We start from the raw sequence: 24,811 nt of genomic DNA on the forward strand, positions 1-24,811 counted from the left end.
TAATTTTTCACGCATAAAGCTCCAGTAAAAAATGCTATTAATGAACTAGTTTTTAATATGACGTTTTCAAATATAATAATGTGTGGAATATTCTAGAATACTTTCTTATTGAATATCAAGGAATATGCTTTGGCACTCACGACTCAAATTTTATTATTTAATAACAAAAAAACAAACGTTAAAAGGAGTTGTCTTTCAGTCAACCCTAAGTTGATCACAGAATATAATTAAAATACAGATAATTATAAAATCGATGATATATTTTATTCGTAAAAAAAAAAAACAAATCCATACATACAAATACATTTGTCATAAGGAAAATCAAGTCATAAGGAAAAAATACGGAAATTAATTGCGTCGTAATTATCTGTTTTATTGAAGTACGTGTCTAAAGTGGATGGAAAAATTAACTACCTAAAGACTATCCTCTTCGTTTATACAATTACCAATTTCCTATCCAACTTCGTTAGACTTCACTCAAGGCACTGTATTTAGAAAATATATGTACGCAGATGCACGTCGCCAACACCATAGCTACGTCCGCGGAACTCGAACCTGTTGACAAAACATATAGTATAAAAATACGTAAAGAACAATAGGTCAGTGGGGGATTGACGAATGAGCCTCCTAGCCCACATCTCAATAACAATAAAAATAACTACTCAATAAAACTTTTCAAGTAAAACTGTGGTTATTATAACGATCAATGTTAAACTACTCGGTATCCCGCGAAACTTTCCGTTTATTCAAAAGATTTTTTAGGAATTTTAGATCCTATGACAGGTTTTGTTTTGATTTCATTTAATTGTAAGCTGCAAGTCACTCATCTGCATTTGGCGCCAAATTGATGAAACCTCATTTAAATGAAATTTTTAATGACAAATATTATACATTGGTTCAGTTAGAATTGGAGTTTGTCGATAACAAATTACTTTAATTTTGTTTATATTTTTCATTTTCCTCTTATACAGCCGTAACTCTCTTTAATCGGCCAGTAACTTTTTCCGCTCTTTAAAATTAATTCTTTGTTAAATTGTAACAATTTAGTAAATTGAAATCAAGAATCCTCTTTATTTTTATTCACATCTATGGCCAGAGCTCTTCAAAATGAGTCCATAACCCATTTTTTATATGCAGCTACCGTCCCATAATCACTGAGACAGAAATCAGCTTACGCTATTAATATATAAGACAGTAGTGATGTGCTTAGTAGCGTGACCTTAAATATATATATATATGTGTTATAAAATTGGTAGTTAATGCACCTTGGGTACTGAGATATATTTTGCTGCGTGCCTGTTACTCTGCCTCACTCTACCTTCAAACCGGAACACAACAATATTAACTATCACGTTTGTTGGTAGAATATAATATGATGACTGGGTAATTCCTACTCAAACAGGATTGCACAAAGACCTTGCAAATCTTACACTTACTTAAATTAATATGTATCTATTTTGATATTTGTTTTATTTTGATTTTTAATACGTTTAGATCAGAACTGATATACGCGTATACACTCGACTCGAAATACCAAATATAAGGGTTTTTTCATGTGTTTAACACTACATTTTCATGTGCTTAATTTGTAATTATCCTTGAGCTCGGTAGGAAAGAAAAACATCATGAGGATGTCTATATGTGTCGGGTGAGATACTGCTAAGAGTTTATCCACCAAAAGCGCGTTGGAGCAGCATGATGTATGTGATGTAATAAGTCCTAAACCTACTCCCCAGGGGACATTTGTCGAGCGAGGCATTAAGCGGTTGATACTTTATTTAAGTAGATCGAAACATTTTCTTATGAAGTGCTTTTGTATTTGTGTTTTTAGTAGCCAATGTAACAGGCACAAAGGACATAACATCTTAATAATCTTGTTACAGAGCCTTCGTCTATGGACGGTGGCCATTTACTATCAGGTAACTGATCCATCCAACCTATGTGAAATTGAAAATAAATAAAAATGAGTTCCACTAAAAAGAGTTCTTATAGATGTAGATCTATAAGAACTAAGATATTCGTTAGATTAAGATCACTTTTATCGTAAAAGAAATTACTATATACCTACGGTTTCTGCAAGGCATATCGTATGCTATTCGTGTTATGGTTATGCGACTAATCCAAAAAGACCACAAAACGACGTTCTAACCAGCTAGCGTTCCGAATGGAAGGCTTTTCTGAATTACCCCAATGCTTTGTGATCTAAAGCTGCGGCTCTATCAAAGGAAAATTGGAAACTTTTGTATCGTCAACACGCGTTCGAGGTGGAAATTTCTGGAATTACATTACAGTTGTCAACAGATATTAATGCAATGTTGTGAAGATTACAGTAGAATTGCAAAATTTGCAAACGAGCAGCTAATTATATTAGTGAATACGATCTATAATACAATGACGGTTCTTTTTTATGTTGAGTTATTTGCGGAACTATTCTAAAATGAATTAAAACTATACAACATTGTTTTAAATATTAATTCAAAGAATATCAATACCATTCTTATTCGATTGAATAATAATCCCCATACATTGATATATCTTTTACAAGAATTTCAATTAAAAAATTAAGAATGTAAAAATATTTGCATATAATAACAAAATATTTGTTCAGCTCCCCGAAGGCTAACTCGAAACTCACATAACCTAAATTAAATTAACTTTCGTGATCTAAAAATATGATAAATGTAAACACAATCATAATTAAAACAACGACTATATTGTATTTGTTTTGACGGTTGACTTGAAACTAAATAAATTGATACTTCGTCCATTGTTTCGAAACTGGTTAATAATGAATTGCTTTGAATAATATCAGAATAATTGGTATTGTAATAATTAACAATATGTTTCTGTTATATTTCCTTTCTCTTACTGTTTATGTTCAATTTTACTTTTCATTCACAATAACAGCAGCAAGTGGACCACCAAGTTGTAAGTCACATCAGTGATGGCCCCACTGTTCTTGATGTTGATACTTTAAATCAAAATTAAATAATTTGCTCGAGAAGACTCTTATAAGCATTCAAAATGTAGATTCTACTGGGAACTGTTAAGATATTAAGTAGTTACTCTTTTTCGTAATGTATATATATTACATAAGTATCTATATGAATTTAATACAATTGATTTACAATTCCAATACACCATTATCATAACATAATATATATATGTCACCGTAAAATTGTATATAACGTTAGATTATAGTCTATCTCGCGAGATTGTGAACTGTCGAAAGATTGTAAACCGTAACATACTACTTACAATATAACGCATTATATTTCGGTAGTTTATAATATATCGAAGTAAATTTCAGTTAAATTATATAAACTCTAACCTAACCTAACCGAAATATTATGAACTATCGAAATTGTATATGTTTTATTGTAAGTTAAACAACCGTTCACAATCTTCCGACAGTTTACAATTGCGGGAGATAGAATCTAATCTAACGGTATTTAGAATTTTACGGTGATATTTATACACGATTCGTTAAAACTTCAAGGCGTGGCTATGTGACATCTTTGTTTCGTAATTGCATTAACTAGTTTACTCTTCAAACTGAACGACCGAATAGTTAGTGCATGGGCGTTACAAACCTCGACGCATTAATACGAAACATTAGCAATTGTAAAAAATATAATAGCTTTAACGTCACGAAGACACGACACAATTCTTTATTTATGTTTTACCTGTTAACCTGGACTTTTTATATGTAATAGCTAGGCAGACGGGCAAATGAGACACCTGGTGGTAAGTGGTCACCGCTGCCATTATAGACATTGACGATGTAAGCAATAATAACCATTCCTTAAATTACACCAAAGCGCCACCAACCTTGAAAGATAATATGTTATGTCCCTTGTGCCTGAAGTTACACTGGCTCACTCACCCTTCAAACCGGAACACAACAATACTAAGTATTGCTGTTTGGCGGTAGAATATCTGATGAGTGGGAAGTACCCTACCCAAAGGGGCTTGCACAAAGCCCTGCTACCTAGTAAAACTGGCTGACTTACCAGACGCGGTGTACATAGACAAATGCGGTGACCGCGCGACGACCAGAGTTGCGTTCGAAGATCTCATATAAGGCGGTCTTGTAGGTTGATTGGCTTCACAACGGACTGCTATGAAGCCTCTGGCTGTGGCCACTCTTACACGCAGAGGACGCCAGCTGGACCGTAAGCCGAAATCATCAGCTGATGATACTTCCGTGTTGTCGCTCATCCAAGGCTCCGTCTGAGGATATATTACAGTTTTAATTTCCTCCGTCTTTATAGACCATGGTTTAATTTTATTATCAGGCTTAAGTCCAGTTTTTATTACAGCTTATCTATTTTTAATTACAAACGGTGGACGAACGACTACACTAAACTCACATTTTTGCACATAAAACATTCTGGGAGTTACAGTTAGACTGGTCTTAATCTATTAGTCGTTATAAAACGGTCTAGTAATTTGTCACAATATTTATTTAATAAATACTATACGATTATTTTAATTGTTATCAATATAGATTTTCCAAGAGGAGGTCTTATTGCTAAAGAAACTCTTTAACCCAACCTTAGTCAGAAGAATTGGTCTAGTGTCGATATGGGGATAGAAGTTTTACAAGTTACGACGAAGATAAATGGATTTTTAAATATGTTGTATACGTGCCTACTCCACCGAGTGGTCAAAATTCGAACATGGCGTTATTGAATAGAGAAAAAAATTTAAATATAAATTTGAAATTCGAATATTTTACGTTTTATAAAGCGCGTCGTAAACTAAAGCAAAACAAAAAATTGCAGATCTATTTTATCTTTGCCTCTGTTGATTTAAAATATTACGAATTGGGATATAGTGAACATTATTCGATACATTTCACCTGAATTATTATTCGATACATTTCAACTGTTTTCATAGAACTACGTGTAAGTGAGAAGGCTCAGCGGGTATGCTAACAATATCAGTGCAAAGTTTCACCTCAATCTAAAAACGATATGTGAACGCAAAAGTTACTAACGAGGGTGTATTTTTTCAGTAATTACATTTTTATAACCACGAATAATACCTGCATTAAACAACTATTGCCGTTGATTGAAAAAGTCGGGGAAAATTTAATAACGTATGATTGAGACTAAGACTCGAATATGTTATTGAAAAACAGTAAATTGTTTCTTTGTTCGAACATATCTAAAATACGTTTACGATTTTGTCCAAAAGCTTCTTATAAGATTTAACAACTGGTATTTTTTTTTTGTTATTTTTCGGTATTTTTCGTTTGTCTAATCTGAAGCTAATTATATAAATTAAAAAAAAAATTCACTGATAGAACGTACACTATTCCCAACTGTTATAAATTGTATTTATCTTTATTAATAAATTGTACATGTGCGAAGCCGGGGCAGTACGCTAGTATTTTATATCTGTATTATAACGGAAGCTGAGAATGAGACAGTGTTAATAAAAAATATGCGACGGGTACTAATTATTGAAATCAAACCCTCGGCCATAAAATATAATCATTCTCTTTTCAAGTAACATTTGATTAAAATTTCGCATTCAATTCTAGACTCAGGTATTAGGAATCAAGTATTTAATGCACTATAATTAAAAATAAATTACTTTTCAATTAAATATACTATAAAAAAATAATTAAATTCCTTATTCTTTTGTTGTGTATTTTCATTGATTGAATTAAATTTTACCTAGAAAATAATTTAGACGTATATGCAGCGGGGAATTTCTAAGAATTGTACAAAACTATATGTGCTGATTTCCTGTTAAAAATGGTTGAAATAAAATACCTTTTCAGGTCTTCCGTCGACGTACCACACGATATTCGCTGGCGGCATGGCTGGCTTAGTTGAACAATTGAGCAAAACATCTTCTCCGAGCTGAACGTTCCCTGAAGCTCCTGTTATCACTGGATCTTCTTTCAACGTTACTAAATTTACAAAATGAGAGAATATTTAAATACAATGAGAAAAGATATTTAAGAAAAGTATAATTAATATTTTTATTTTACTTTAAATAGGCTGTTCTGCCTACCTAGTCTCACTTTTATAGATTGCTAGCGTTAGGAATCTTCACTACTAGGGGTCATAAATAGAAGTAAGTTAAGAAAACGGCTCCTAAAAATCAGCCAATTTTTGTATAAGTACCAGGATAACATAAAAAATGTGTTATGTACTATTTTTGAAATCATTGTTCATTTTTCAATATTTATCTTTATAATAAGGTATATATACCTTATATATAAGTATTTATATGTATTTATAGGTCTTAATAGTGGTTTTTAACAAATCTTAAATTCCATTCTTTACACTTATGTGTAATCTTTATATAAAAGATAGATAAAGATGTTGTTAAAATGAGACACAATACAAGTTATATTATTTTACGTGATAAAATGGATTCACTGACTAGAGATAAAGTTTCTGGCTCAGTCCAACATCAAAAATAATGTTAGCAGTTGTATCTATATGGAACTATAACAGAATAAATAAGCAGGCGGTAACTAAACAGATCAGTTTACAAAAAGATCTATCACTAAAAAAGTTTTGTTAAAAAAAATTACCAGCAACTGTTAAATATTTCGTCTGATTGACGACTGCGAATCTCGGACCCTCGGTGGAGACCTCGCAGGTAAAGGATATCCTTGTGTTATACCTCCTCGGTAGAACCACACTGATGGAACAGCTGTTCAAGTTACATGCGCCACGTGACACACTACCGGCTGTCGTGTTGAAGGTTCTCGTTGGTGGCTAGTGAAAGAAATTTCAAAGTAAATATATCATTTTACAATAAAAAAAACTATAGTGTAAATTAGTTTTAAATGAGCTGCTTGTTGGAAAGTGGGCACCACCGTCCACATATATTGGCGCTGTAAGAAATATTAACCATTCCTTACATAACCAACGGGCCACTAATCTTGGCAGTTAAGGTGTTATGTCCCTTGTGTCTCTAGTAACACTGGCCTTTAAGCCGGAACACAACAAGATGGGCTTGCACCGGACCCTATTACTAAGTAAAATATCATAGTAAGTCTACAAACATATAAACATACATATTTTTTTTTGATAAATAATATAATCTGTTCTCAAATATATATGTACATGTAGGTTACACATACACACACACACACAATATAACAATGATATTTTTATTTTAACAAATTTATCGTTTATTTTATATACATTAATTTAATTACTTCTATATATGATATGATAGTCAAGCAGAAGAATTTTAGAGGCTACGAAGCCTTTAAGTAACAAAAACCTGAAAACTCTGACACTATTGTATTTGTTTCATTCGATTGAGCCAAAAATACATAAAACATTTTGTAAGGCAAGCCACTTCAATGCAATAATTAAGCTCGAACCTTCAGGCGCTTGTTTAATTAATCTAATTTTAACGCTGCCCATTTATTATTATGAACTCGAGTGACTTTTAATTTTGAGCGATTAATGTTAACAGAATTTCAATTCGAAATTTAAAAAATCGCTCAATTTATTAGTCCACTGACTCCGTGACACCGTTTTTCGAATTTTCATTTTAGTTCACGTAAATTGTCAGCGAGTCGATAGTTTAAAAACTTTTGTTGATTAATAACATGAATTGAATTTATTTATGATTTAATTTAAACAATTTTTGCTGAACATTTTACTTATCAGTTCAAAATATTTTCATCTTATAGACATTGAATAGAAATATCATGCCTATTTTGTAGATCAGCTGGTGTTTTATTTTTTTTATCCTTGCTGATTCATAAATACTAATAGTTTGTTAAAGAACATTAATAAATTAGGCATATTATTCAATACAAGATTACATAGATGATAAAGAAATTGAGCTAATACTTGTTGATTTTCAGGCAGTATATATTAAATATAAGTGTCAACTGACTGATTTTATCAAAAACATAACTATGTATTTCGAATGGTAGAAAAGAGTAGCTACTGAGTTTCTTGTCAATACTTCTCTGTATGATCTACATTCCGAATCAGTGGTAGCTTTACTTCTAATATATTTCAGTATAATCACGATTCAAATTGCTTGAAAAGTCTACTTGAATAAAGTATGGTTTGATTATGATGGCTTGAACTTGAAATTTGTTTTTGATTAGCTGTTTATTTCGATTGTTATTTTCTTTATTTGACAGGACGCACTTCTGCCCTAATAATAATTTATTACTCCTACTAATTGTTATTCAATAAAAACTACCATCGGTTTGGTAGCGAATAACATGATTTGAGAAGAACCAGTGAAATAATATATAGCATACTATAAGTCTCGCCTATAGTATGCTATATATAGTACATAAATATACATCAGGGTATTAACATAATTTATTTTCTATGTCCATCCTGCAACAAAAATAAGTTTTTAAAATAAGATAGTATAATTTAATATGAAATGAACTAGTAGTTTTTACGTCAATCAAAAAAAAATCTCATTTCTATACTACAGTAGTGGATACTAATAGATGTGTTATTATTTTCGTCCTTCAATTATTAATAACCGAGTCATAAATTAATTTAAGCAGGCTTATATATGTGCTTTACATTTGTTGTAATTCATCGTGCTCGACGGTGAAGTAAAACATCCTAAGGAAACCCGCATGTTTCAGATCTAAATCGGCCACTTGTGTATCCACTAAACTGTCTTCGAACAGCGTAGTGGAATGAATTCCAAACATTTTACTTCTCATCCAAAGAATCTTCTGAGGAAGCCTTAGTAAGAAGGGAGACGTTACCGTGCTGTTATTTACATTAATAATGGTGTCAGAGTTTAAACTTTTCGTATAAATAATAAGCAGTCGATTGCTTTTATTGTTCTAACGAAGTTCTCGCGGCTTAAAGTGGAATAAATGTCAGAAATGGTAACATAAGGAAAATTATACAATTATCACCCACCTGTTGTCCGGGCGTAAAGCGGAAGATCTCATTGTTGTCACGATACCACTTCACAGAATGGAGGGGTGGATCGCCTTTCTCGCTTACATAGTGGCATATGAGGTCACCATCGCGGCGCGGGTCACCGTATTGTGGTACTTCTAAGTAGGTGATGTTGTGTGCCGTCGCTATAACTGGTAACAAAAATTATATTTATAGAAATCTATAGGTAACTATTAATATAAAATTTAAATTATAAAATGGGACTCAAAAACATTCTGTGCTATAACTTGACGAGTAGTGGTCTTGGTCAATCAAAATAATGCAGCAGCATCGGGTCAAGATTACCATTTTTCGTTAATATTTTATATGACAATCTTTCAGTTCATAAACCATAAACGTCTGAAAGGATTTAAGTGCCACTGGTGCAGTGATATAACGATTAAAGCTATAACATATTTTTATTCCAGAATGGGAAAACTATAAAATTTCAAAATTACTGGATTTAAATCACGATAAATATTTAATTATTTTTTTTTGTATTTAAGAAAAATCTAATATTTTTTTTGCATTCAATCTTATTAGTAGGTAGCCTAAACTTATAATTGGACACGTGTACATTCCATTGCCACAAAAACCAAAAGTATGTTACGTTGGTCCAATGCGCGAAATATTTCCGATCGTATCGAAATTCCGATTGAGACTAAGAGAAAAGGGTTTACTATCAGAAAGAAAAAATCAACATCATCAACATAAAACCACAGATTAAAAAGTAGATATACATTCGTTTTAATTGACAATTATTCTTTATTTGTTTAATCTGTGGCATGCTAGTAATAAAATTATACCAATAAAACACTAAAAACAGAACATTTACAAACTGTTCCCAGAATTTAAAACACAACCACAGCATACTAATGAGTCGAGTCCGATGTTATCGGATACTACAAACTAGCAGAATTTAATCATCGCAATTGAAAAAACGATGTGAAATCCTATTTAACACGTATTCAACTCTTGATAATGAACCAATAAAACTTTAATTATTATTTATTATAAAAGATAGGCTATAGAATATTCTTTGGTGTAGATTATTTATACATGTATCTAAAGTTAAAAGAGCGCACTATAAAATTACTAAAAGAAACGAACCGACTTATTGTCTGGGTGTACGTGACAGCTACGTTTGACACTCGCCAAACGTCATCTTTCTAGTATGCACGTACTTAGTGGTCAATCGTTGGACATAATTCTATTCGACGGGTTCTCTGCTTTGACAGTCTATTTAGACATGAATAAGTAAACGTTTATGGCTTGACACATCTTTTGGCGCGCCTTGACCAGACCGACTCGACTCGACAGACGGTCTTAACTATCATATACCGTAACTTTTCACCTTAGCTCGGCGAGGGTACAATTATATATAGTTCATTTCCATATATTATCATTATTATTATAAACATTGATATTTATTGTACTCCGTAAATATGTATTTGTTTGTTTCCTTTAATGATATTAATTTATTGTTAATTCTTTGAATAATTTTATTAATTCCGATGTTTCACATGCTCGGCGTCCAATTTTGAGTGAATTTACTATTTTGTTTTCAAATATATAGTAGCAAATATACTGGCAAAAATCCACCTGATTATAACTGGTCACCGCCGCTCATATGAATTGACACTAATGATATAATTAATCATTCCTTACATTGCGAATCCATCTTGCAACCTTGGGAACTAGGATTTCATTGAAATTTTGTCTGTAACACTGGCTCACTCCATGTATAATAATCAATAATATTCCGTGCGCTCCACCTGCCTTTTGTTTCATGATATAAGATTGTTAAAAAACATATTGATTGATCGACTGAAACAATCTAAGATCAATACATTTTCATCGTAAAGATATGTGTAATGTGAAATAATTGTATCTAATTCAGTTCGACTTTGACATAAGACCTCGATGTTTATGCGAATATTTTGACATGGACCACATGTTGATTTTATACTATTAGTAAGCAAGTTTCACAATGGCAATGCATAACTAACCGTTACAAGCCATTTCATGGTGTATTTAATAAAGTTGGCTCTCCCTGCCAAGACGCCACAGCCGAATGTTAACTGAGCAATAAAAATCGCAGATTTATATTCGCTTTCAGACTATTTTGCCATCTGTCAGTTTCCAGAACAGCTGTAATTGATTGAGTCAAATTATCTCTATGGTTTTTAGCATATTATTTACATACTATAAAAATATGAATATTTCTATGCTCACAGGGATGTTTCAATTATGGAATATTTTTTTAAGTTTCATTTTTCGTTTCGGCAGTTTACAATCTCGCGAGATAGGTTAGCATCTAACGTTATTTATAATTCTACGGTGATACATATACCAATTGCTTAAATATCAATTTTCTTAATGTTCCGTTTAAAGAAAAATATATTTTCTGTCTTCTGTTTAAGGTCGATGGTCAAAACTAGACGCTATGTCGATATAATGGACATTTATGTTACTCGTTTCGCAATGCAGACGCTCACTAAGAACATTTTACAAATTTCAACTTCAAGGTTGAAATAGGGGTAGCTTCCCGTCCGAAGTCGGAACGATTCAGCAAGTTAATGAATAAAATCGTACCGATCTCATTATGCTCGGGAGTATTGTTAAATACATACAACTTCAGCGTAATATATTCTAGGTTTGACTGTTTACATGAATAGGCTTTTATTTATTGTCGTATAGTACAACGTCATATGATGTTAACGCGTGTAAATTATCATTAAAAAAATCGTTAATATTCATTTATAAATTAAATAATTTGTCGGTGTCGGTCGTTGGTTACATTACAATGAGAATTTACATGATCTAAGTTATTTATTTCCTTGTATGTATTATTTAACACAATGAAGAGGCGAGATGGCCCAGTGGTAAGAACAGGCACATCTTCACCGATGATTGCGGGTTCAAACCCAGGCTAGCACTACCGAATTTTCGTGTGCTTAATTTGTGTTTATAATTCATCTCGAGCTCCGCGCTGAAGGAAAACATCGTGAACAAACCTGCATGTGTCTAATTACAACGAAATTTTGCCACACGTAAATCTACCAACCCGCATTAGAGCAGCGTGGAGGAATATGCTCTAACCTTCTCCTTAAAATTGAAAGGAGGCCTTAGCCCAGCATTGGGAAATTTACAGGCTGTACATGTGTATGTTTGTTATTTAACTAAATCTCGTAGATGGAAGTCAGATTACGGCCACGGCGGCAATTCTCAAAAGAGACTTGCCAACTGATCAAGAAACTCATAATCCAATAAAACGGGAAATTCGAACGAAAGAGTTCAGCCGCAGGAACAACGGCTTTACTTTTTTTACGAGACACGGGGGCGCGCACACGACAGAAAAACCCAATAATGCTATAGTGGCTCAACCATGGTTTCAAATTTAGTTTCTCAGGCTCTGTGGCCTTATATGTAATTATTCATTCGACGACGATAACGAAGTATTAAAAAAAAAAAAAAAAATAGCATTTTTCAATACTATAAGTTAGTCTTACTATTATAAGGCCACCTCCAATCATAGTAGTTGAACGAAGTTTTTAACATCAGTTCGCTATCGACCACGTATTCTAAGAAGTATTGTCCATTGTGCTCGTATTTATGACTTAATTTAAACCCGAACACATCCATACAAAGTACTGTAATGCAAAACAACTTGTATTGTTTACATATATAAATGAACGTGCATTCAAAACAGTATATAATTAATACCCAAAACCATAAAAAATAATATACAAAACCAAATTATTAATCAATAACACGTTAGTAGTTTTACCATTCATTGGACAATCTCTGGAGAGGAAAAGAATGATGGCGAATTATGATACATATTATCAAATATACATACTTTTGAGCTTTAGTAGCTCAATTTTATCGGATCACCTAGAGGTGTTAAAGTCACAGATTCAGTAATTAAATTGCAAATGTAAAACTATAACATTGATGGTTATTGAAAAAAAACTGGCCAAGTGCGAGTCAAACTCGCGCACGAAACGTTCCGTACCATTACATATTTTGTTTGTTGTATAGGCCCCCCTTAATATTTGTATTATTTTAATTTAATTATTTATTTTTAAAATGATATATAACTAAATAGTCTGTGAATTTTACAAGCGTTTACCAGTCGCCGTTATCAATATCGAGCAAAAAAATTACGAATGTTGTATGGAAGACCCCTAAATATTTATTTTATTCTGTTTTTAGTATTTGTTATTATAGCACCGATATATAACTATAACGGTTCATGAGACACAGCCTGGTGACAGACGGACAGACGGAAGAACAGCAGAGCCTATTAAGATACCACTTCCACTTACCAACAGATGGAGTGGAGTCATATGTCGACCCGGACAATATTAAAAAAATACGAAAATAAAACCCTAAAAATAAAAATAAAAAATACGATTATTTATTTGACTACATAAATATTTATTTATGTAGTCAAATAAATAAAAAACATATAATTTATTAATAAATTTATACATAAAAAAAATATGTAGATATTAATTATATAGTATAAACAGACACAGGAGAGTAGAGAGCGGCGACAAAAAGGAGTATGACAGCATATGACGCTATGACTTTTGGCGTCACGAGATACGAGTATTTTCCCTTAAGGCGACAATACACGTTTCACATACAAATATTTAGTCGTACATGAAGTGTTATCTGATATCTAACCTTGGAGAACGTGCTCATTGTTTAAATCAAATAGCGCGCGCTTCCCTAGCTTCCTGTTACACGCTTCCGTCCTTTCACGAAACTGCTGCCACACATTTAAAAAAAGTTACACTTAAAAAACTCAATGCATTTTTGTGTTGTGCACGTAATCCAGCATTGCTTAGTCACAGATTTCATCTACGCGAAGTGTTTTCATATGAAATTTTAATTATGCACTTAGGTTCTTAGTGTCAAGCAAGCACTAAGCTTCTGGAATATACTCTATGCCTTGTATTATTTAATGGAGTTTCTCCGCATTTAAATCATAAATGTTTCATTAGCATATCAAAGGGGTTATCCACTCTATTTTACAAACAAATACCTCTCAGGTAGACACGATACGAGGAGTACCGCATTGGTCTAGTGGCTTATTAGGGTCCCTAGGTTCCAGACCGGCAATCTCGCGTCAACCCAATTACGAGTTAGAAGGTTTTTTAGTCAATAAATTAAAAAGTCTCATAACATCTTAGTTCTCATGGTTGGCTTATAGGAGGAATATGACGTAATTATTATAATTCCACGACCACCTACCATTAATTAGCCTTACACATCTGCCTAGTTATATAAAAATAAATATTATGTTATAAATATCACCGTACAAATGTAAATACCGTTAGATTATCATCTATCTCGTGAGATTGTAAACTGTCGAAAGATTGTAAAAACGTGTAAAATTTCGATAGCTTAATTAACTGGAATTCATTTCAATAGCTTAAATATAATCTACCGAAATATGATTCATCAAAATATAAACGGTAATATTTACATTCAGATTAATTGAACAGTTTACAATATCGCGACATAGATTACAATCTAACGGTATTAATAATTTTATGGTGTCATAATATACAAACAATCATATTAACAGTGACAATAGAAAATTATGTTGTTGATAAATTAATATACGTTGATACTCATACAGAATATACGAAAATAATAGTAGGGTATTTGCGTGTGATTCTAAAAAGGGTTAAATATTTTTTTTCATAAATTTTATTACTTCAGAATTATGCCCACATCAATGTTTTTTCAATATAGTTTTTTTTATTACAAAAATACTTATTAAATAGTGCCAAAAAGTGCGAAATTCAAAGTAGTTGAAACGCAACGCTATTGGCCCGATCGAATGTGACATCACAGTCTACAATAGTCACGTCAACATTTCAGAGTTTCAAGCGCGCCAAAATGGACGCCGTTCAAATTTCTCGAATCTGTTTGCTGATGAAAAAAAATGTTTTCCTTGCTAAATTTTAGATTTTTTAGTGTTAGGTATTTTTTTTTAATTATGAAGACGATATAAGCTATTACATAATAAAACATAATCAGCCTGTAAATTTCCCACTGCTGGGCTAAGGCCTCCTCTCCCGTTGAGGAGAACGTATGGAGCATATTCCACCACGCTGCTCCAATGCGGGTTGGTGGAATACACATGTGGCAGAATTTCGTTGAAATTAGACACATGCAGGTTTCCTCACGATGTTTTCCTTCACCGCCGAGCACGAGATGAATTATAAACACAAATTAAGCACATGATAATTCAGTGGTGCCTGCCTGGGTTTGAACCCGAAATCATCGGTTAAGATGCACGCGTTCTAACCACTGGGCCATCTCATCATCTAAGCTATTGCAAAAAATATAAAAAAAGTACACGCATATTCCCTATAGCTACTCGTAAATATTAAGATTACACTTAGTCGGCATCGCCCATAGACGTTGGCACCTTGGGAAACAACTTGGGAACTAAGATGTTATATCATTTGGTCCCGTATTAACACTGGCTCGCCCACCCTTCAAACTGGAACATAAAAATACTGAATAATTCTGTGCAGAGGTTGCACATACGTTGAGATGGACTTACTATGACATACTTGGTAGCCCGAATCTAATTTAATGTTCTTATCATTAATCAGCTGGTAGCTACTTGGTAGCTAGTAGTATTTTGCGCATTAGCTACTTGATAGCTGGGCTTTGTGCAAGTCCATCAAATTGATTAATGATAAGAGCGTTACATTTAAAGCGGATGATAAAGCACTTAAACAAAAACACGATTCTCCAAAACGCGCTGCATCTTTTTGTAGAAGTTATATGTATAATGCGTTTTTCAATAAATAAATATATATATATATGTAATATTTAGGCGGACGGGCAAATGGGCCACCTGATAGTAAGTGGCAACCACCGCCCATAGACATTGATTCTGTAAGAAATATTAACCATTCCTTATATCACACCAATGCCCCACCAATCTTGGGAGCTACTACACTGCTGTACACTGGCTCGCTCACCTTTCAAACCGGAAAAGAACGATACTAAGTATTGCAGTTTGGCGGTAGAATATCTGATGAGTGGGTGGGTTCAGACGGACTTGTACAAAGCCCAAACACCAAGTAAATATAAGTAAAACGTATAAAAAAGTACATCGGTTTTACAATAACATTATGTACCTAATGTATTCAGTACCTTTATATCACAGCAATTACTCGGTTTTATAACGAAACGGCTTGACCTGAATAAAATTAAAAGACGAATTCATATACATTCATAAAATAAACTTTTCTTATTTACAAACAAGAGTATTATGTTGCATTCATTTTAATAAAAGCCAACTAATCGAGACACGGATACTTAAATTACCTTATAGTATTAAGAATTAATACCTTTATTTATTTACTAGCCTAACCTTTTACATAGTTTAATAAGGGTTTTGATAAAAAGTTTATATTGAAGCACATAAGCAGTCCTCCGTGGTCGAGTAGTGTGTACACTAGTTTCCATGGGTACGCCACTCCGAGGTCCCGGGTTCGATTCCCGGCCGATGTAGAAAAAGTTCATTAGTTTTCTATGTTGTCTTGGATCTGGGTGTTTGTGGTACTGTCGTTACTTCAGATTTTCCATAACACAAGTGCTACTTACATTGGAATCAGAGTAATGTATGTGATGTTGTCCAATATTTATATTTACATAAATACTAAGAAAATTTACACAGAACAATTGACAAATTTTCATTACAATCTGAATATTTTTTTTCTTAATAACATTAGTATGCGGACTGTTACCATCGCCCACAGTCATTAGCGCCGTAATTTTATATTAACTATTCCTCGACAACCTTAAAAACTTAGATGTTACGTCCCTTGTGCCATTAGTTACACTGGCTCACTTATCCTTCAAACCAAAACACAACAATACTGAGTATGGCTGAATGGCAGTAAAATACGTGATGGTATCTACCCAGACGTGCTTGTACAAAGACGTACCGAATCCACCAATGATGATGGAACATAGAGAGGACGAACAAATACAAACAGACATTTTTATTAATATAAATGAATGGAGTTAAGACCTTTTATATTCATTTAATATCGATGTTGAATAAGAATAATTCATGTTACCTAATTCTTTATTGTAATAATATTCATACGGCCTTCTACGTGTATAAATTTATACGTTATTTGTTTCTTTCGCTCGTTCAAGGAGCTGGGGATGTGTTTCATTCGTTTCGTCATGGTAACATGCGAAAGCGATCCCGTGATGCCCGCCGAAGGAAGAGTAGGTAGTGCTAGGAATCTTGGTCCCGGCGAGTCCCAAATACCCCCCCCCCCCCCCCCATCAAGTGGTGGAAACGCGAAAAGAGCCATTACAGCAAAAAAAAATTAAAGTATGGGTTTTGCACACGAAATTTAATTTTTGTCTCACAGAAACGCATTGGTAATTTATTTAATACAACATCTATACTATATACATATATATATATATATATATATATATAATATTGTAAAAGTAGCTCTGTCTGTCTGTCATTTGTCTTTCATGGCCATACCACTGAACTCCTAGTTAATTAATATTATCTAGTTAAATATATAGTGTGCAAGAGTCTGCTTAAAAGAGCAAGCTAACCTAAGAAGAAGCAAGAAGGATAGTTTGTAGGTGGTCAAAAGAGAAGCTTTTAATAAATTAAATAATAAATCGTATTACTTTGAAGAGTTAGTGAGTTATTGTAATTACATTTAAGTTCAGTAACATATTAAATCACAATTGGTAACATATTGATGGTGTAAAGAGGTTTATATTTCTAATAGTACCATTGTATATAGGAGCGTTAGTCACTGGAACCCATTTTTAAATCAGCCTGCTTAAAGTAAATTGTGGATTCTATTGTCAAAAATAATGATTACCGGTTTTTTTGTAGTAACAGTCTTGTTGTTAATTGGCTAATTTGTAAAGTATCATACAGATTAAACAAAAAAGTCAGGATTGAATCCTGCCCTCTTTGTTTAAAGTCATACTCACTCTTTTCAAAACATTTACTTGCATATATGTATATAGCCATTATTAGTTTGTAACAATACATGAAAACCCGGCTTCGCTCCGGTAAAATAAATAAAACTAAACATATACGGTTTAGTTTTAGTACCTTTAGTTTTCATATAACATATAACTTTTTCATAAACGTTGATCTTTAATTTACTATTGATAAGTTTCCTTCGAGTCTACCGTAACCCTGCGCGAATTTATTATTTCGAACACAGCTTTCTGAACGCACCCGTAAACGTCAAACATGGCCGCCCGTTGAACTTCGTGTCATTGAATTTTATATCTAAATATCTCGAATATACGAATTTTTCGGATATATGTTGTCGAATAAATATTTATTATATTTCAAAGATCTATAATTGTAGGTTTCGGTCGGGTCTATCGTAGATCTGCACGAAATTATTAATATAGATAATATGTTAACGCCTTTGCAGGGTGGTCCTTGAGACTGTCCGAAATTCACAGACAGGACAGGAGAACTTTATTCAAAATTCAGATATATCTTAAAAATGCTTAGATAAATGTTACATTTATTCAGCCAATTACAGATCAACTCGAGATTTTATATAGAATACACATTCCGAGATTATAAATACAGTTAAATAAAACACTTAACCTTAAACCTGTAGGTGTGTATTAGTTTGTGCATGCGTGTGGGTGAGTAACTTTTAGTGGTTAACATTATATCCGAGATCAAACAATATGTCACTTAAAAAGGTTTAAAGTTGAAAAATATCAATATTTGATATATGTTTTTTGTGAGTACGTGCAATTCTAGTGATTCCAGAAATATAGGAGTAATTTTTTATGTTTAAGTAATACTTGGGGCAATGATCTATGAAGTAGGAATATAGTCAGTAGGACTATTTCATAAAAATACAGTTTCATAAACTTGAATATTTTTTAAATCACAAGTTGAAAAACCGGCTTTATTAAAAATGAATGATGTATTTCCCGTCGGACTATTGTTCATTCGTCGTTGCTTCGTAGCCGATTACTTTTTTAGTTTCAAAATAAACATTACAACGGAACAACGCTTACTTATTAGACTAGAATCATAAAAAATTAATAATAAAAAGTAATCGTTTATTTATTAATTTATTTACTATAAAAAAACATAAATAAATTAAGTCATGAGAATAAAAGTGTTCACGTGTTTTGAATTGTTTACGAATAAACTAACAAAAAGATAAATATATACATATTAACAACAAAATGTCATTAATAACTTTTTTTATACCTGTGTATTCAGATAAACATATTTTAAAGATACTTATATGCCCAAGTTGGTGCACTATATAAAAGGCCGCGGATCCCAAGGCCCTGAATTCAAGCCCCAGGACGGGCCGAAAAAAAACTATTGAGCTTATAAAAAGATTCGGATTTGCCGGCTCATCGGATTATGAGAGTGGCGAACAGAGTGCACCTGTGTTTGCGACACACTAGTGCACCATAAAATATCCTGAAGAGTTGGGTAGTCTCTCTTGACATTGGGCGCCGTGGCCGCAATCGTTATGCCAAAAAACGACAACATACTTTTACACACACATATTACATTAACAGCCTGTAAATTTCCCACTGCTGGGCTAAAGCCTCCTCTCCCTTTGAGGAGAAGGTTTGGAGCATATTCCACCACGCTGCTCCAATGCGGGTTGGTGGAATTCACATGTTGCAGAATTTCGTTGAAATTAGACACGTGCAGGTTTCCTCACGATGTTTTCCTTCACTGCCGAGCACGAGATGAATTATAAACACAAATTAAGCCTGCCTGCCTGGGTTTGAACACGAAATCATCGGTTAAGATGCACGCATTCTAACCACTGGCTATATATATTAACAGAATTATTTTTGTTTTATGACGTCCGACAAAGAAGTATTGAAGAAGAAGACATGCTGCGCCGACCCCAAGTAAAATTGGGATAAGGGCAGGAGGATGATGATGATGATTTTTATTTCATACATATGATCAGGCATAACTGTTCTTTCTGATTGACGACGAAAATTTTACGATGACGAGATAAGTATGACAAAAATTAATAAACATTGTAAGAAAAATATTTATTGCGACATTTAAATGCTAGTAACCCCAAAAATCACCATTGTGTGAGACGTGTATTACAGTGTCCGTCTATATTAAAAAAAAAAGCTACAAATAAACAAACACAACTTCAAACTGAAGTTGTACATAATCCGATTTGAGTATACAATCAGATTTTTTTCTTTTCAATACAAACACATAAAACAGAAAAATGTTTTAAAAATACATATTTTTATTTCGAAGTTTAAATCCTTGCTACGTGTTTTTTCAACGTTGTTTCCAATAATGGACACAATTTTATTTTTTTATTTATGAATTTCTTGCATGAAATTGATTTCAATATGCTTTATAAAACTGTTAGTATCATTGGCCTTTTTTTCAGTCCCCACTCTCCTATAATGATCTCATATAGGAATCAATTGTATATGTTGTGCAAATATTATGCCTTAAGATATTATCATAAAAAATATGGAATAAAATTGATTGAGTTCACTTCGCTTACCATTTCTCTCAGTCTTCGGTCAGGCTGGCAACTTTTTTAATATAGTCTTCGTATTCTTACCAAATGGACCTTTTCTTGAAATAACTGGTATTGTCCATCTATGATCTTCAGGTCGTGTTATGTGACCAGCCGATTTTCACTTCAGTTCATCACAGTCACTTCATTTATTTTAGTACTGATTTTAGTTTGTTTAATTTTTTGTCTTAATGATGATGTATTGATTTTATTTCGTTTGTGAAATTCCATATTTGAATATGGCAATAACTATTTATGGCAAGCGAAACCATCAAGTTGAATAACTTGATGGGTATTTCGCTTTTAAATATTTCCTTATAGCTCCAATATTTATTCTAAGTATTTTTGACTCTTCTTTCTACTTCTAGTTCATTGCGTTCATATTTTTAACAAAGTAGGAATACGCACTGTTGCGTCACAATATATTTACAACAATATTATGTATATTCACAGTGGCATTGATCACTTTGATAAAATCAGTGATAATCATTGTATGTGCACAAGAAATAAGGATAAGCTTAGAACGCCAAGTTTCCGACTCCGCAAAGTCAATAAATCATTCTTGATGCAAGGTATCCGCTTCTATAATAAAATTCCACAGACATTTTTAACTTTGCCTTTTTATAGATTCAAGTCAATTGTAAAAAATACATTGGTAAAGAAGGCACATTATTCGATACAAGATTATATTGATGATAAAAAAGCGTGGAGTTGATGCTTGTTGACATCCAGGCAGGAGCCATAACATACATATATAATTGTATTTAACTAACATGACTGTATTTTTAGATGTTGAAAAAGAGTAACTACTGAGTTTCTTGCCGGTTCTTCTCGGTAGAATCTACATTCCGAACCGGTGGTATCTTTACTTTAAATAGTTTGTTAAATGACTCAAAAATGATTCAAAAGTGCTTGTAAAAGCGTACTTGAATAAATTATATACTGACTTTAAAAAAAATAAATTGCTTTGACAGTTCAGTCCATTTTGGAAAGTTACGGATATTATTTACCAAAAAAATTAAAGTAATAAACTCAAGTTTATTAATCTATAATCCTGCCATTTATGCTTTGTCTAAATTTACTTTTGCTATAATAGAGTTCTCTATTGCAATTGCCAGATCTTTATAAATATAATATATAATTCTTCTGTACGCGGTATGTTGCTCTTACTACACGGATATAACGATTGTACAGAATTTTTTTGAGTAGACGCTAGAATTAGGGTTTCTTTTTTAATAAATAAAATTATTTTAATAATTTTACCCGTACGAAGTCAGGACTGGTAGTATTTTTTTTTTATTTTTATCACCAGGAGTAAAATATAAGTTATTATGAAATTATTCTGACTGATTTCAGCCTCGGTAACCATTTTCGTAAGGCCAGTTCCATACTAACTTAGCAGGACACACTCACTCTCATAATCCGATTTAACGGCAAATCCGACAGGATCGGAGACGCTTCACACCCAAAACAAGCAGTGTCAACTTCCAATCTGCAAGCTACAGATAATTTCGAGAGTGTAAAACCTATTATTAGCGTTAACTCGAGGCTTAAACCTAGAACCTGGGTTTTTGCTGTAAACCCACCTCGGTTTTAGCACTTGGACCCTGGAGTACTAGTGCAAAAACCTTTATTAAAATAACAAGTCACTTATTGCGTCCACTGGTGACAGGAGGGCTGGTTCATTTTTGCCCAGAGGATCGGAATGAATGAAAGAATGCTGCTAGAATTCTTGCCACCATTCCAAGCTGTCATGATTTATACTAATATTATCTGTATGTATTACAGGCCTTATTGTAATAATTCTTATGTAAACACATCATGAAAATAGTACCTGGGAATCTAAGTGATTCATGTTCAGATGGTAAAAAAAGCCACGTGCAATGCATTGTTTCACCAAAGTGCACCGGCAGTACAGTTTCAATTCAATCGAATGAACGATGCGTGAACCTATCGAATACTTGCTGAAACCAGCACTAACATTTATAACATTAAAACGACTGAAAAAGCAAATCTGTCTTTATTTTTTAATAAGGACACTAACGCTGTAACTCTATTTTTATCTTATATTCTTAAAAAAATACGTAAGCGCCAGTAAAATTAAAAATAGGTAGCACAAAAAGACATGCAATAAATTAAACGGGGCTAAATTAAAAGATCCTACTTTAATATTTATATCAATAGAATAAGGTAATATGAAACACTTCTGTAAAACACGTCCCTATTGTGTTTATGCTTAAAATATAAAATATCATTCACGAGAGTTATTATCTTAGACCGGTATTTTGACGTCCAAAAAGATAGTTCCTACTTCTTACAGTTCCTTCTAGTATAAGTTAGGATGCAGGCATTATACGTCTTATACAAAAATTTTAAAATATGTCATCTTTCACATTTCACTTATAAAAACTACTTGTGACAATCGTGTCTATAATAATACTCTGTATAAATCAAGCAATTATCTTTATTTTGAACATAGAATTTATGTTCTTCTTCTTGAGAAAACGCGTAAGCAACTGTTTAGCTTGATATAATATTTAGTAGAACGAGGGACTTTTCCTCTTTTAGCTTTAAACGCTCATTTAGAAATATATAATGTACGAGCCATCGCAGAAAATACGAAATAACTTTAAATAAAACATGTATATTCATTATATGCGTATGAAAAATAAATAGGAATAAAATCGAATCTCCAAATAAACAATGAATAAAAATATTGTACGTTTCAAGTAAATAGTAATGCTATAATGTTCGAAGTAAAATACTTAGAAAAAGTGCTTTAACTACACATCTGAGTCGTTATATCGATAATCTCTGTAATGATTTGTAGTCATACTTCTTTTGGCACATTATAAAAAAATTATGAGTGTGAATTGTTATGAATCGCGCGCACAGAATTACGAGTATTTGAAAACCACGCGATGAAGTTGCTCGCTAAACCGCTAATTAAGTATCAAGCCCCCTATATTTCCATCTCACTTACTCCTGTGAAAAAATGCGAGAGAAACTTATTCGGCCATTTTTAATTTAATTTGACATTTGTCATCTTGTACTACGTCTTGAACTTGTATTGTAATCTATATGTTATTTTATTGGTTTACTCAGATAAATGAGCATCCCGATAGTGAAGCAGGTTGCCCATAGTCACTGAATTTTTAATAAGCCACTTCTTATATTGTCAATGCGAAACCAAACAAGAGAACCAAGCATGTGAACTAAGATTATTTATATATATGAAGACAGAATTTCGCACTACAAAGTAACTAAAAGAAATGAGTCAACTTCATTATCTACGTGTGCGTCACAGCTACCCTTGTCCCTCGCCAATTGTACTACTACAAACATACTACTTTACTAGTGTGCGTGTACTTAGTGCCAAACAGTTGGCCACTATTTTTTGTTCGTCATTTTAACACCTATACATATAAATTATCAAAGACTGAATTATAATTTGTGATTGTATTTACATTGACTCGCGATTTAAGTTTCTGTTTTTTGATATATAACATTGTAAATGATTTGTATCTACCCCTATAAAGCAAAGTCCTACAGTCATATGAATGCTTCAGATATACTAGTAGACTTGACATAGTAACAAAATCGAACTCAATATGCCCAAGTTATTCAGCTTAACATCGCGACAAAATGTATACAGCGTATAATTTAACAGGCATAAAGTTCATTAGTACGTGTTATATTGATAATTATTAAATATACTAAAATCAACAACATTAATTGACACTTTAAATTAAATGGACTAATTAAGGCTCTTCCAAATATTATATAATTCGTAATAGCTTTCAAATAAATGTTTAATGCCGACAAGATAGCGGATCGGTTAATAACGATAAAAGCCTCTTTGTGTAAATTTTCATATTGAATTAATAATCATTTTGTACGTACGTATATATGATCTGACAATCGTTGTATAAAATATAAAAAAAATTGGTTTGTTTTGTCTTTATTCTTGTAAATCTAAAGCCTATGTACATAGAGGTTTCATAACATAACATAGATATGTAACATCGGTCTATGTGGTTAGCATGATCCCGGTGACGATGTCAGGTGGGGACTCCTCGAGCTGCTGTAGATGCCAATGAGGATTGCAAGAGGCGAGATAGCACATGAGCCGAGATGGCACAGTGGTTAAAAAGCGTGCATCTCAACCGATGATTTCGAGTTCAAACCCAGGCAAGCACCTCTGAAGTTTCATGTGCTTAATTTGTGTTTATAATTTATCTCGTGCTCGGCGTTGAAGGAAACCTGCATGTGTCTAATTTCAATGAAATT

General features: G+C 32.8%; 1 protein-coding gene across 1 annotated transcript in view; it reads right to left on the minus strand.

Annotated features, from left to right (window-relative positions):
* Positions 1-314: 314 nt before the first annotated feature.
* The window catches only part of LOC113404402 (uncharacterized), a 46,664-nt gene continuing 22,167 nt past the window's right edge, over positions 315-24,811 (minus strand). Inside the window, exons 2-6 of the mRNA XM_064215826.1 lie at positions 8,898-9,070; positions 6,560-6,746; positions 5,787-5,926; positions 4,014-4,233; positions 315-555 (exon numbers count right to left, since the gene is read on the minus strand). Coding sequence (XP_064071896.1) covers positions 467-555; positions 4,014-4,233; positions 5,787-5,926; positions 6,560-6,746; positions 8,898-9,070 — 809 coding nt within the window. The 3' untranslated portion in view covers positions 315-466. The remainder of the gene's footprint in view (positions 556-4,013; positions 4,234-5,786; positions 5,927-6,559; positions 6,747-8,897; positions 9,071-24,811) is intronic.

The sequence above is a fragment of the Vanessa tameamea genome, chromosome 9 (assembly GCF_037043105.1).
Source record: "Vanessa tameamea isolate UH-Manoa-2023 chromosome 9, ilVanTame1 primary haplotype, whole genome shotgun sequence".
In the NCBI taxonomy this organism is placed as follows: domain Eukaryota; kingdom Metazoa; phylum Arthropoda; class Insecta; order Lepidoptera; family Nymphalidae; genus Vanessa; species Vanessa tameamea.